This window comes from Oncorhynchus masou, chromosome 18 (assembly GCF_036934945.1).
Source record: "Oncorhynchus masou masou isolate Uvic2021 chromosome 18, UVic_Omas_1.1, whole genome shotgun sequence".
NCBI classification, from domain to species: domain Eukaryota; kingdom Metazoa; phylum Chordata; class Actinopteri; order Salmoniformes; family Salmonidae; genus Oncorhynchus; species Oncorhynchus masou.
The window spans coordinates 66,851,807-66,866,337 of NC_088229.1; the positions used below are offsets into that span (position 1 = coordinate 66,851,807).

The following is a 14,531-nucleotide window of genomic DNA, read 5'->3' on the forward strand; positions in this document are numbered from 1 at the left end:
TACCCCATCTAGCCTAACCATCAGTCGTCTGTGTCCCAAGTAACTGTTTTCCACTGAGCTAACCCTAACCCCTAACCCTAACCCTAACCCCTAACCCTAACCCTAACCCTAACCCTAAACCCCTAACCCTAACCCTAACCCAACCCTAACCCAAGGCATTAGCTATGGGAGCTAACACAAGTCTTCAGGTCACAGGCAAGGTCATACTAACCAGCTCTGTTACATAGTCATAAGGCTGGATGACACAGAAAGGAGGGTATGGAAACCATGAGAAGTGTAGCTGTAGTCAGAGAGGAGGGGAATGGAAACCATGAGAAGTGTAGCTGTAGTCAGAGAAGAGGGGAATGGAAACCATGAGAAGTGTAGCTGTAGTCAGAGAGGAGGGGAATGAAAACCATGAGAAGTGTAGCTGTAGTCAGAGAGGAGGGGAATGGAAACCATGAGAAGTGTAGCTGTAGTCAGTGAGGAGGGGAATGGAAACCATGAGAAGTGTAGCTGTAGTCGGAGAGGAGGGGAATGGAAACCATGAGAAGTGTAGCTGTAGTCGGAGAGGAGGGGAATGGAAACCATGAGAAGTGTAGCTGTAGTCGGAGAGGAGGGGAATGGAAACCATGAGAAGTGTAGCTGTAGTCAGAGAGGAGGGGAATGGAAACCATGAGAAGTGTAGCTGTAGTCAGAGAGGAGGGGAATGGAAACCATGAGAAGTGTAGCTGTAGTCAGAGAGGAGGGGAATGGAAACCATGAGAAGTGTAGCTGTAGTCAGAGAGGAGGGGAATGGAAACCATGAGAAGTGTAGCTGTAGTCAGAGAGGAGGGGAATGGAAACCATGAGAAGTGTAGCTATAGTCAGAGAGGAGGGGAATGGAAACCATGAGAAGTGTAGCTGTAGTCAGAGAGGAGGGGAATGGAAACCATGAGAAGTGTAGCTGTAGTCAGAGAGGAGGGGAATGGAAACCATGAGAAGTGTAGCTGTAGTCAGAGAACAGGGGAATGGAAAGTGCGTGACTAAGCTGCAGAAAGTGAAAAGAGGGATTTGATCACTTCTCTAAAACGGGTTTGAGGGAAGCATCTGCTCTGGTGGCGTGTGACAACCTCTGACCTCCCCATGATGATGCGTTTGCCATAATTAAACATCTATAGGCCACACCAATCAGAAAGTCTATTCAAATGTTTCACATGCGCCGAATACAACAGGTTACAGTGAAATGCTTACTTACAAGCCCTTAACCAACAATGCAGTTTTAAGAAAATACCAACAAAAAAGTAAGAGATAAGAACATAAAATAATTCAAGAGCAGCAGTAAAATAACAATAGCGGGGCTATGTACATTAACACACAACCAATGTCCCCTCCAGTGTTCAAATATACTCTCCGTCAGTCTGTCAGAACGGGCACCTGATTCAGCTTGCCTGGCACAATGGGTAGGTGATGAGACTTTGCACTTTAAGACCAGTTGGTTAAACAAGAGAAAACTCACTGGAGGAGCCAAATAAAGTTACGCTTAGTGAACACTCCTCCCGCCTCTTGTCAAAATGCTGACGAATAGGAACGCTTAGTGAACACTCCTCCCGCCTCCTGTCAAAATGCTGACGAATAGGAACGCTTAGTGAACACTCCTCCCTCCTCCTGTCAAAATGCTGACGAATAGGAACGCTTGGGTACATTACCACCCCTTCCCCTACTCCACTCCTCAAACAACTGTTCCCTCCTCTCTCCCTCCCCCCCTCACTGGAAACATGTCACATCCTGATCCTCACCCCACAAATCACCCACAATGCAGAGCTGAACAAGTCTTGAACTTTGACTTGAACCTTGAACCACATAGCTCCCCTCCTAAAACAGACACACCCCACCCCACCCTCTAAACCCTCCTCCAGACACAGACAGGCAGGCAGACAGACAGACAGACAATTAACTCAGGACCCACACCTGTGTGGAATCAGCTGCTTTCAATATACTTTGTATCCCTCATTTACTCAAGTGTTTCTTTAAGTTTGGCAGTTACCTTAGCAACGTGCATGCCCCGCCTACCTGAGGATCTGTCTATTTCCTGTGTTCGAGGGGTGTTGTCACTTAAATATCGCTGGCTTGATTGCTTTCCTTTAAGAACTGCGACCCTTTCATACTGTTGCTTGTGCCTGTTGTTTTCCCCCCATTAACGTTACGGCCGCGGAAATGTTTGTAATGGCCGGTCAAACACACCCCGGTAATGGCTGAAACGAGCTCAATGGAATACATTGTCTTTCCGTTGCAGCTATAAGAACGTTAAAGCTTCGTCGGGGATTTAAATGCATCGTCTCGACACATCACAAGAAAGATCACTTTATTTTGATGGGCATTCCTTTTTGGTGGAATTTTAAAAAGTTCAACACAAATTTGAAATGAAATGAAAGTAACTTCCAAAAAAGGAACAGTCAGATTATAGATATAATGTCTGATCTCTTAAACAATGTAAAAGCTATTTTTATCTGAGGGTATCCTGATATTGACACACTTGTTGAATCATGCAACAGAACGTGACAACAGTAATTAATAAGGCTAGTGCAGGTTTTATTTTACCTTTATTTAACCAGGCAAGTCAGTTAAGAACAAATTCTTATTTTCAATGATGGCCTAGGAACAGTGGGTTAACTGCCTGTTCAGGGGCAGAACGACAGCTCAGGGGTTTGAGCTTGCAACCTTCCGGTTACTAGTCCAACGCTCTAACCACTAGGCTACCCTGCCGCCCCCTATGCAGGTGGGCCTAGACAGAACAGGTTTCTGGTGGTCGCAGCCCTGTTGCACCATTTATGTTAATTTATTAATAGATAAAAATACACCAAGTGTATTTATGCAAATTCAGCACATATGAGTGCATTCTAAAAATTGTTTTTGTTGTTTAAATTTTACAATAAATGTAATACCTGAATTCCAATCAAAATCCCTGTATTCCATTCATTATTTGTTCGTGACAGTAAAATGTTTTATGTGACATAATTCAGTCAATATCTGAAGGGTTTTAAAAAGCTGACCGGGGGCTATGCTACTAGCATAGCGGGGTTGTACTGTCACCCTGAAGGTGTTCAGGGTCAGCAGACATCGTTGCTGAAAAATGAGGTAAAACTGACATTCAGATGGTCTCAGCGACATGAACATCACATAGCAGGTTACCACATAGAGCTTCGTAGTTACGTTTTTGATGTATGGGTTGTCATGGATCGATCCATATTCACCATGTGCCACCCCCATTTCCATGCCGAGTGCTATCTTGCTGGTTGTGGCTGACGTCATTCACTTATGGCAGTGAGCTGGGCAAAAGGCAGTGCTGAGCAGAATTGGCTGTATGGTTTTATTCTCTCAACTAAAAGCTATAAAAATGCAGTGGCTATAGCACTACATTCATTAAAAACATAGCTAAATACCAGTTCATTGAAAATGTGTCCCATCCATCTTCTTGTGCAGCTGGCAGGCAGCTCACTGACTCTGTCTGATCTGAGCCTAGGCTAATTATTTGCTGGAAACAGTGTCGTTCACCCTCCCATCACCAGAGCAACTCATCAACACCAAAAATAACATTCCAATGTAACCCAACCTCAACCTCAGAAGTCAGCCTACCTCAGAAGTCAGCCTACCTCAGAAGTCAGCCTACCTCAGAAGTCAGCCTACCTCAGAAGTCAGCCTACCTCAGAAGTCAGCCTACCTCAGAAGTCAGCCTACCTCAGAAGTCAGCCTACCTCAGAAGTCAGCCTACCTCAGAAGTCAGCCTACCTCAGAAGTCAGCCTACCTCAGAAGTCAGCCTACCTCAGAAGTCAGCCTACCTCAGAAGTAAGCTATGTTATTAGACTAGTAGCCTTCTGTCTTGCAGTTCAGACATAGCCCTAAACTGACGAAAATGTTTCTATGTCAAATGGTTTTGTTATATTTCCGTCTTCTGTGATAAAGGGTAATATTGGGATGCAAACCCCAAATGTAATACATGTCAACTCTATATCTGACATGGCACAGGTGTCTTCTTTTTTCTAAGCCCATAACCATGTGTGTGAGGTGGATACTTTTGTATCAAAGTAGATTTGTTTAAGACTACCAAGAAACACTCTGTGTGACCCCGATTTAACCCACTGCTGTATTCATGGGAAACGTGTGTCTGTGTGAGGCTGTGTGTGTCCATATTATGTGTGATGTGCTGTGTGATGTGCTGTGTGATGTGCTGTGTGATGTGCTGTGTGATGTGCTGTGTGATGTGCTGTGCTGTGATGTGCTGTGTGATGTGCTGTGTGATGTGCTGTGTGATGTGCTGTGTGATGTGCTGTGTGATGTGCTGTGTGATGTGATGTGTGATGTGATGTGCTGTGTGATGTGCTGTGTGATGTGCTGTGCTGTGTGATGTGCTGTGTGATGTGCTGTGTGATGTGCTGTGTGTGTATGCAGGTGGCACAGGATTGGGCGTATGATTAGTCACTCTAGGCCTACTAAATATAACATAAGTGTGATATATACAGTGCCAGTCAAAAGTTTGGACACACCTACTCACCTACTCATTCAAGGGTTTTTCTTTATTTTTACTATTTTCTACATTGTAGAATAATAGTGAAGACAACAAAACTATGAAATAATACATGCGGAATCATGTAGTAACCATACAAGTTTTAAACAAATCAAAATATATTTAATAGTTGAGCTTCTTCAAAGTAGCCATCCTTTCCCTTGATGACAACTTTTCACAATCTTGGCATTCTCTCAACCAGCTTCATGAGGTAGACACCTGGAATGCATTGAAATTAACAAGTGTGCATTATCAAAAGTTAATTTGTGGAATTTCTTTCCTTCTTAATGCGTTTGAGCCAATCAGTTGTGTTATGACAAGGTAAGGGTGCTAAACAGAAGATAGTGCTATTTGGTAAAGACCAAGTCCATATTATGGCAAAAACAGCTCAAAAAAGCAAAGAGAAACGACAGTCCATCATTACTTTAAGACATGAGGGTCAGTCAATACGGAAAACGTCAATAACTTTGAAAGTTTCTTCGAGGGCAGTCTCAAAAACCATCAAGCTCTATGATGAAACTGGCTCTCATGAGGATCGCCACAGGAAAGGACGACCCAGAGTTCTCTGCTGCAGAGGGTAAGTTCATTAGAGTTAACTGCACCTCAGATTGCAGCCCAAATAAAAGCTTCACGGAGGTCAAGTAACAGACACATCTCAACATCAACTGTTCAGAGACTGTGTGAACCAGGCCTTGCTGCAAAGAAACAACTACTAAAGGACACCAATAAGAAGAGAGACTTGCTTGGCCAAGAAAGACTAGCAATGGACATTAGACCGGTGTAAATCGGTCTTTTGTTATGATGAGTCTTTGTAAGATGCAAAGTAGGTGAACGGATGATCTCTGCATGTGTGGTTTCCACCGTGAAGCATGGAGGAGGAGGTGTGATGTTGTGGGGGTGCTTTGCTGGTGACACTGTCAGTGATTTATTTAGAATTTAAGGCACACTTAACCTGCATGGCTACTGCATCAATACGCCATCCCATCTGGTTTGCGCTTAGTGGGACTATCATTTGTTTTCAACAGGACAATGATCCAACATATGTGGGAAAGACTGTTGGAAGAGCATTCCATGTGTGTGTGTGTGTGTGTACAATATGACCACTTTACTTTAAATGAACGTACTGTATTTTTTCACCCTGCTGTACAGACAAATTAGCATATTAAATATCTAATTTGCATAAAGCAATATAAAAGTTTTACACACATTTCATAAACTGTTAGACTCTCAGTCCTAGATGACTATCTGTTAATAACCTGACCACCCTACTTTACATTATTGGGCTTAAAGTACTGAAATGATGTATTAAGCCTAATTTCCATATTAAATGGTTAATTTGCGTAATACAGCATTTTAATGTAATGTTTTTATTTTATTTGAGTCATCTCTGTGAACCTTGAAAATGTCAAAACAATATGACCATCCTCTCTTGAGATATTCTGAGTTATTGGACAAAAGTAAGTAAGCATTTCACTGTAAGGTTTACACCGGTTGTATTCGGGCGCATGTGGCAAATCAAATCTGGTGTCGAATGTAGGAATCCGGACAGGTGATTTAGTGCCTTATTGACAACAGATTATAGTAACACTGACCTACCTGTCCGCGACCTTTTCTGAACTCTTGAAAATAAGATCTCATCAATGGTAAATCTTATCCTCATGAAATGAAGGGTCTTGACAAGGCGCTCTATAATTTGGAAAGCAACGTATAACACCAGAACCACAGCTTCATGTTGTCCCCGAACACCCTGCTGATGATGCAGCTAGGAGATGCAGCTAGCTATCTATACAGTAACTAGCTAACGGTAGCTAAACAATCAGTGCAGCTGTTCTCTCACTGCTGAGTAATGGGATCGCCAAATGAGCTACCTAGCTAGACAGTTAATTTCGCAACCGCACAACCACCCGAAGGACAGTTAAGAAGCCGGAAGCGGCGCGTGGCAGTATCTTACCCCCCTTGCAGGGCGTCCTGTGCTGGCTGTGCTGGGCGCGGTAGCCCTCCACTACCTCCCACTCTCCGTTGTCCCTCTTGATGGGGAAAGAGACGCTGAGGACGTGGTTGCAGGGCTTGATGATGCGGAGAATCCCCTTCACTCGTTTCATCTTCTGCTCGGGGGTCTCCCTGCTCTTCAGGTCCTCAACAAGCTTGTCCTGAACGATGGCGGCTCCGCGGTCGAAGAAACCCTCCACCATGCGAAAGAAGTTGGGGTCGTCGGGCTGTTCACTATACTGCCGGACCCGCATCAGAGCGGCCGATGCTGGGAGAGCAGATTCCACGCAGCCCGAGGCCAAGGCACTGCCCGCCCCGCGGGATAACAGCTCCCCGAAGTACCGGTACATGATCGATCTAACCGTTTAACGAGGGGGTTGTAAAACAACAGCGACGGGGGTATCTATCTATCTATCTATTAACCGGTCAGAGGGAGGGATGACTAAACGGCACAGCAGCACACCTTCACTGTGTCCCCTCTTCCGACTGAATGGCCGTTGAAAGTGCGCGCCCGTTCACTTTAAGTCTGCGCTGACCACCAAGGCTTGGACGCCTCCGGGTCCGGGATGCACGCGGAAGAGGAGGGTACAGTTCTATGAAGGAGGTTCATTTCGAGCCGCGCGTCCGCAAGAGACAGAAAACAAAGCGCGATCCCGTGTGTGTCTCTCTATGAATGCAGTTGTAGGTGGCCTATATAAAATGTCTATTGTGCAAGTACGATATATAGCTTACATATTCACAGATAAATCCAGCTTCTGATTCTTCTAATGAGACAATTGTGGAGTTATTCTGATGGGATCCTGAGGATTTAATTTCGTGGTATTCTAGGTCCCTAAGCCTGCACACAACCATGTCCAGTGTAAACAAATATACATCATTAACACAAATAACTTTTCATGGGCTCAAAGGGTTTTTGGGGTCTGTATGGTTCCACATAGAACCACGACCCTTACCAAAGAACCCTTGAGGAACCCACATTTCTTTATGTGTAGGCTTCTGAAACATTTAGCACTGTTATGGTGTCTTTATGGTTCCACACAGACAACACTTTCAATGTTGATTTAACACTCAGGAGAGTTTCCTGTGTACTACCACAGTCTGACTGAAAATAATGGAAATCAAAAATTGTTTGTTTTTTTGTAAGAGGTAGTTATTTTAATGAGAAATAAAGACCAAAGAATGTAGGCCTACATACAAAAGAATGTGGGTTCTTTAATGGTTCTTTGGTAAGGGTGATGGTTCTATGTGGAACCATACTTCCCCAAAGAACCCTTTGAGTCCTTCAATGGTTCTTTCGAATTGAATTTGAACTGAATTGAATTTGTCAATAAACATAGTAAGAAAACCGATGGAATTTGTATATAATATGGCTGTTAAACCAGAATTGAAAACCCTGTATGGTTCTACAAAGAACCTATGAGATTGAGAACGGTTATTTATAGAACCGTTCTCTTTGACACTGTGGATACAAGCCAAACAACCCTTATTTGGCACTATATAGAACCGCTTGATTTTAGAGTGTATGACTGTGAAACATACAGCAGGTTGTAATGGTTATTCCATCAACGTTAGCCCTATATAATGAAAGACAAGATCCTATCGTCAATGCACCTGTCTGTTACAGATGGCTCTCTCGTTCGCTGTCAAATCACATAGTGAGAACATCTGTTATAACAGATCAGATGTATAACTGATAGTTGCCCGGCACTCTTAAGAAATGAATAACAGACAAGGTGCATTGAAGGGATGCTCCCTGTCTTGCATCAAAAAGACGAATTGCACATCATTCAGTATAAGCTGATGTCTTCATCAGTCGCTGGTGTATAAGTAGAAGCGTGACGGGAAGTGTCTGCTCAGAGAGACAGATCTGCACCCAGCTGAGGTAGAGAATGAGCTGAGCCAGTGGTTCTGACATGCAGAGACAGATCTGCACCCAGCGGAGACTGGCTGAGGTAGGGAATGAGCTGAGCCAGTGGCTCTGACATGCAGATATGGATCTGCACTTTGTCTCTCTCTCCTCTTTCCCTTCCCACTTTGATCAGCTCAGGTGGAGGGAGAGAGAGATCAAAGAGTGCGTATATCATTTTATTGTAGTTATTGTTGAATGATTATATTATTTATGGCTGTCCTCAATTGCTGTGTTTGTCAGTAGGACTAATTTACTGCCAGGTCTGGGGTCTGAACCAATCATAAACCAGAGATAAGACAGCGTCCAATCAGGATGTGGCCCTCTGACCAACCTGTTTTTCCTTTGCTGGGTCCAGGGTGCACTCTCTTCTGTACCACCACGAGTAGAAGAGATCTACCGGAGTGACAAGACAGTATGAAGGGTAGTGGTCTAATATCTAGCGCTCCCCTCCTCTCGCCCCTGGCAGAGGTCCATTTTGAGACGTGCCCCCTCTCTTGTCCACTGATGACCTGCTTTAACAAGACACACACACCGGCATAAGTGCTCTGGTGCTCCCTTCCTGGCAGCTCAACTCTCACTGCTCTGTCCCTGGCAGCTCAACTCTCACTGCTCTGTCCCTGGCAGCTCAATTCTCACTGCTTTCTCTCTGGCAGCTCAACTCTCCCTGCTCTCTCCCTGGCAGCTCAACTCTCACTGTTATCTCTCTGGCAGCTCAACTCTTACTGCTCTCTCTCTGGCAGCTCAACTCTCACTGGTCTCTCTCTGGCAGCTCAACTCTCACTGCTCTCTCTCTCTCTGGCAGCTCAACTCTCACTGCTCTCTCTCTGGCAGCTCAACTCTCATTGGTCTCTCTCTCTGGCAGCTCAACTCTCACTGGTCTCTCTCTCTGGCAGCTCAACTCTCACTGCTCTCTCTCTCTGGAAGCTCAACTCTCACTGCTCTCTCTCTGGCAGCTCAACTCTCACTGCTCTCTCTCTGGCAGCTCAACTCTCATTGGTCTCTCTCTCTGGCAGCTCAACTCTCACTGGTCTCTCTCTCTGGCAGCTCAACTCTCACTGCTCTCTCTCTCTGGCAGCTCAACTCTCATTGGTCTCTCTCTCTGGCAGCTCAACTCTCACTGGTCTCTCTCTCTGGCAGCTCAACTCTCACTGCTCTCTCTCTCTGGCAGCTCAACTCTCACTGCTCTCTCTCTGGCAGCTCAACTCTCACTGCTCTCTCTCTGGCAGCTCAACTCTCATTGGTCTCTCTCTCTGGCAGCTCAACTCTCACTGGTCTCTCTCTCTGGCAGCTCAACTCTCACTGCTCTCTCTCTCTGGCAGCTCAACTCTCACTGCTCTCTCTCTGGCAGCTCAACTCTCACTGCTCTCTCTCTGGCAGCTCAACTCTCACTGCTCTCTCTCTGGCAGCTCAACTCTCACTGCTCTGTCCCTGGCAGCTCAACTCTCACTGCTCTGTCCCTGGCAGCTCAACTCTCACTGCTCTCTCTCTGGCAGTTCAACTCCCACTGCTCTCTCCTTGGCAGCTCAACTCTCACTGCTCTCTCTCTGGCAGTTCAACTCTCACTGCTCTCTCTGGCAGCTCAACTCTCACTGCTCTCTCTCTGGCAGCTCAACTCTCACTGTTCTCTCTCTGGCAGCTCAACTTTCACTGCTCCCCCTCTGGCAGCTCTACTCTCACTGCTCTCTCTCTGGCAGCTCAACTCTCACCGCTCTCTCTCTGAAAGCTCAACTCTCACTGGTCCCTCTCTCTGGCAGCTCAACTCTCACTGCTCTCTCCCTGGCAGCTCAACTCTCACTGTTCTCTCTCTGGCAGCTCAACTCTCACTGCTCTCTCCCTGGCAGCTCAACTCTCACTGCTCTCTCCCTGGCAGCTCAATTCTCACTGTTCTCTCCCTGGCAGCTCAACTCTCACTGCTCTCTCCCTGGCAGCTCAACTCTCACTGCTCTCACCGTTCCTCACCACTGACCACTCCTGTTATCTCTTTAAGACAGAGCCTTGTGTCTACATAGTTCCTCACCACTGACCACTCCTGTTCTCTCTTTAAGACAGAGCCTTGTGTCTACACAGTTCCTCACCACTGACCACTCCTGTTCTCTCTTTAAGACAGAGCCTTGTGTCTACATAGTTCCTCACCACTGACCACTCCTGTTCTCTCTTTAAGACAGAGCCTTGTGTCTACACAGTTCCTGACATTCCTGAATAAGCCCTGAAACCTGTCCTGATATCATGACGAGTCCAGTCCTGCCCATGTTGTGTATGGAAGCTACCCTTGAGTGGAAAGTCAATAACTGTACTCGAGAGTAGGCCCTTTACTGTAGTCCAAACTGACCAAACTGCCCTCTAGTGGCCTCATGGGTGGAATGTTATTGATATATTTCATAATTTAATAATTAATACACTTTTTTTCACCAAAAATACGGTGTTTCTAGACTTTTGTTAGACTTCAGTCTTCTGTGATGTATATGAAGTGTAATATTTGGATGCAAACTCCAAAATGTAATACATGTCAACTGTATATCTGACATGGTCCAGGTGTCTACTTTCTTTAAACCCATAACCATGTGTGTGAGGTGTCTACTTTCTTTAAACCCATAACCATGTGTGTGAGGTGTCTACTTTCTTTAAACCCATAACCATGTGTGTGAGGTGTCTACTTTCTTTAAACCCATAACCATGTGTGTGAGGTGTCTACTTTCTTTAAACCCATAACCATGTGTGTGAGGTGTCTACTTTCTTTAAACCCATAACCATGTGTGTGAGGTGTCTACTTTCTTTAAACCCATAACCATGTGTGTGAGGTGTCTACTTTCTTTAAGCCCATAACCATGTGTGTGAGGTGTCTACTTTCTTTAAACCCATTACCATGTGTGTGAGGTGTCTACTTTCTTTAAACCCATAACCATGTGTGTGAGGTGGATACTTTCTTTAAACCCATAACCATGTGTGTGAGGTGGATACTTTCTTTAAACCCATAACCATGTGTGTGAGGTGTCTACTTTCTTTAAACCCATAACCATGTGTGTGAGGTGTCTACTTTCTTTAAACCCATAACCATGTGTGTGAGGTGGATACTTTCTTTAAACCCATAACCATGTGTGTGAGGTGGATACTTTCTTTAAACCCATAACCATGTGTGTGAGGTGTCTACTTTCTTTAAACCCATAACCATGTGTGTGAGGTGTCTACTTTCTTTAAACCCATAACCATGTGTGTGAGGTGGATACTTTCTTTAAACCCATAACCATGTGTGTGAGGTGGATACTTTCTTTAAACCCATAACCATGTGTGTGAGGTGGATACTTTCTTTAAACCCATAACCATGTGTGTGAGGTGTCTACTTTCTTTAAACCCATAACCATGTGTGTGAGGTGCCTACTTTCTTTAAACCCATAACCATGTGTGTGAGGTGTCTACTTTCTTTAAACCCATAACCATGTGTGTGAGGTGTCTACTTTCTTTAATCCCATAACCATGTGTGTGAGGTGTCTACTTTTGTATCAAAGTAGATTTGCTTAAGACTATCAATAATCACTCTGTGTGAACTACGAAAAGTAGCTTTGAAAAGACAGAAAAACGTAGAGACGCTCCATGTTAAATAGTCCACAAAACTAGATGGACAGTCAGGGAGTAGATTGATCAGATCAAGTTCATACTGGAGTTCAGTTCATTACCTGTGGATAGCATACACACAACTACACACAACCCCACCCGTGGAAATATGAACACGAAGACAGGTTTTTAGGAATTCCGACAATACACACGCATGTGTGCGCACTCATGTGTGTATGCATGTGTGTGTGTGTGTGTGTGTGTGTGTGTGTCTAGTACATTTGAGAAATCCCTAAAAACCTGTCTGAGTGCCCCATATTTCCACTGGGTGTGTAGCTCGCTGTATGTAGTCGTGTGAAGTTGTACGTTGCTCTGTGTAGGAGATCTACAGATATTCAACCAAATTGTGTTGAGTCTGTCTGAATAGAGGCACTGACCCCAGCCTGCACCTATTGGACTCTGAACACCAGATAACATCTGATCATCTGGGTCTTGGTACTGACACACACGCTTACACAAACACAGCGGGAACATCACATTATTAGTTGATTTAAGGTGAGGCCATCTGGGATCACACACACACACACACACACACACACACACACACACACACACACACACACACACACACACACACACACACACACACACACACACACACACACACACACACACACACACACACACACACACACACACACACACACACACGTCTCAATCAAAGGTTACTCAACACATGAGCGTGGTTCACCTCAACACCTCAACACCGGTTCAAACCCAGTCAGTCACACATCACTTCACTATGATGCATCCGTCCGAGAGCTGTGTTCCTCCTGACTACAATCCCTGTCCCGTTATAACAGGTGTTCTATTCATACTAATAATGGTTAGAGAGGGATGGACCCTGACCCTTCTCTCTCAACTCTCTCTCAACTCTCCCTCTCTCTTAACTCTCTCTTTTCTTTTACTCTCTCTCTTAACTCTCTCTCTTAACTCGCTCTCTTAACTCTCTCTTTATTCTCGCTCTCTTAACTCTCTCTCTTAACTCTCTCTTTTAACTCTCTCTCTTTTTCTCTCTCTTAACCCGCTCTCTCAACTCTCTCTCTCTTTACTCTCTCTCTCTTAACTCGCTCTCTTAACTCTCTCTTTATTCTCGCTCTCTTAACTCTCTCTCTTTCTCTTAACTCTCTCTTTTAACTCTCTCTCTTTTTCTCTCTCTTAACCCGCTCTCTTAACTCTATCTCTCTTTACTCTCTCTCTCTTAACTCTCTCTCTTTATTCTCGCTCTCTTAACTCTCTCTCTTTTTCTCTCTCTTAACTCTCTCTCTCTCTCTTAACTCTCTCTTTTAACTTTCTCTCTTTTTCTCTCTCTTAACTCGCTCTCTTAACTCTCTCTTGCTTTACTCTCTCTCTCTTAACTCGCTCTCTTAACTCTCTCTCTTAACTCTCTTTATTCTCGCTCTCTTAACTCTCTCTTTTTCTCTCTCAACTCTCTCTCTCTTAACTCTCTCTTTTAACTCTCTCTCTTAGCTCTCTCTCTTTATTCTCGCTCTCTCAACTCTCTCTTTTTCTCTCTCTTAACTCGCTCTCTTAACTCTCTCTCTCTTAACTCTCTCTCTTTATTCTCGCTCTCTTAACTCTCTCTTTTTCTCTCTCAACTCTCTCTCTCTCTTAACTCTCTCTCTCAACTCTCTCTTTTTCTCTCTCTTAACTCGCTCTCTTAACTCTCTCTCTCTTAACTCTCTCTCTTTATTCTCGCTCTCTTAACTCTCTCTTTTTCTCTCTCAACTCTCTCTCTCTCTTAACTCTCTCTTTTAACTCTCTCTCTTTTTCTCTCTCTTAACTCTTTCTCTATACCCTTTCCTCTCTCTCCTTTTCTTTCTACCCCTTTTCTCTTTCTCTCTCCACATTACATTTTTCGCACTCACCCCCTCCCCCTCTCCTCCTCCCCCCTCTCCTCCCTCTTGTTGTCCGCTCTACGCTGCCAGTCAGTAATTTATCATGGTCATGTGTCAAAGGCTGAATGCTGGCCCGTCATTGGCTGACGACCGGACAACACCCACCGACCACTGGCTGAGGAGGGGGAGGGGGATGAGGAGGTTGTAAACAGGGGTCTGTTCAGGAGGGCGACAACGTTACCGAATGTTCAGATATAAATACACTGTGTAGAGCAAACATGTAACTCATGTCACATAGAATATGATAAAGAATGCGTTAGTTATTTTTACGTTTCCAAAGAAAAGAGCTGAGCTTGGAACTGAGAAGAGTCAGAGGAGTGAGATGGAAACTGTTCCAGTCCAAACTCAATTACCAGGAGAATTCTCCCTCTCTCTCTCTCCCTCCTCTCTTTTTCTATCTTGCTCCACTCTCTCATGAGAATGTCTCAATATAGACCTATGTAAAGTCAAAGTGTCCCTCTCCATCTCCCTCTTGTCTCTTCACAGTGAGCGAATTGAAGAGAGAAGAGGGAGGGAACAGAAGCGTTAACTATACAATTATCTTAATCTTTGATTAAATCTCTTACTTTAGTTAAGTCACTCATTTGTCAAAAAGGGCTGTTC

The 14,531-nt window shown here is 44.6% G+C and overlaps 1 protein-coding gene across 1 annotated transcript in view; it reads right to left on the reverse strand.

The window, feature by feature from the left end:
- LOC135505161 (glutamate dehydrogenase, mitochondrial) overlaps window positions 1-7,062 on the reverse strand; it is a 31,673-nt gene extending 24,611 nt beyond the window's left edge. The window contains exon 1 of the mRNA XM_064924295.1: window positions 6,475-7,062. Within this exon, the coding sequence (XP_064780367.1) occupies window positions 6,475-6,862 (388 nt within the window). The 5' untranslated portion in view covers window positions 6,863-7,062. The remainder of the gene's footprint in view (window positions 1-6,474) is intronic.
- Window positions 7,063-14,531: the final 7,469 nt, after the last annotated feature.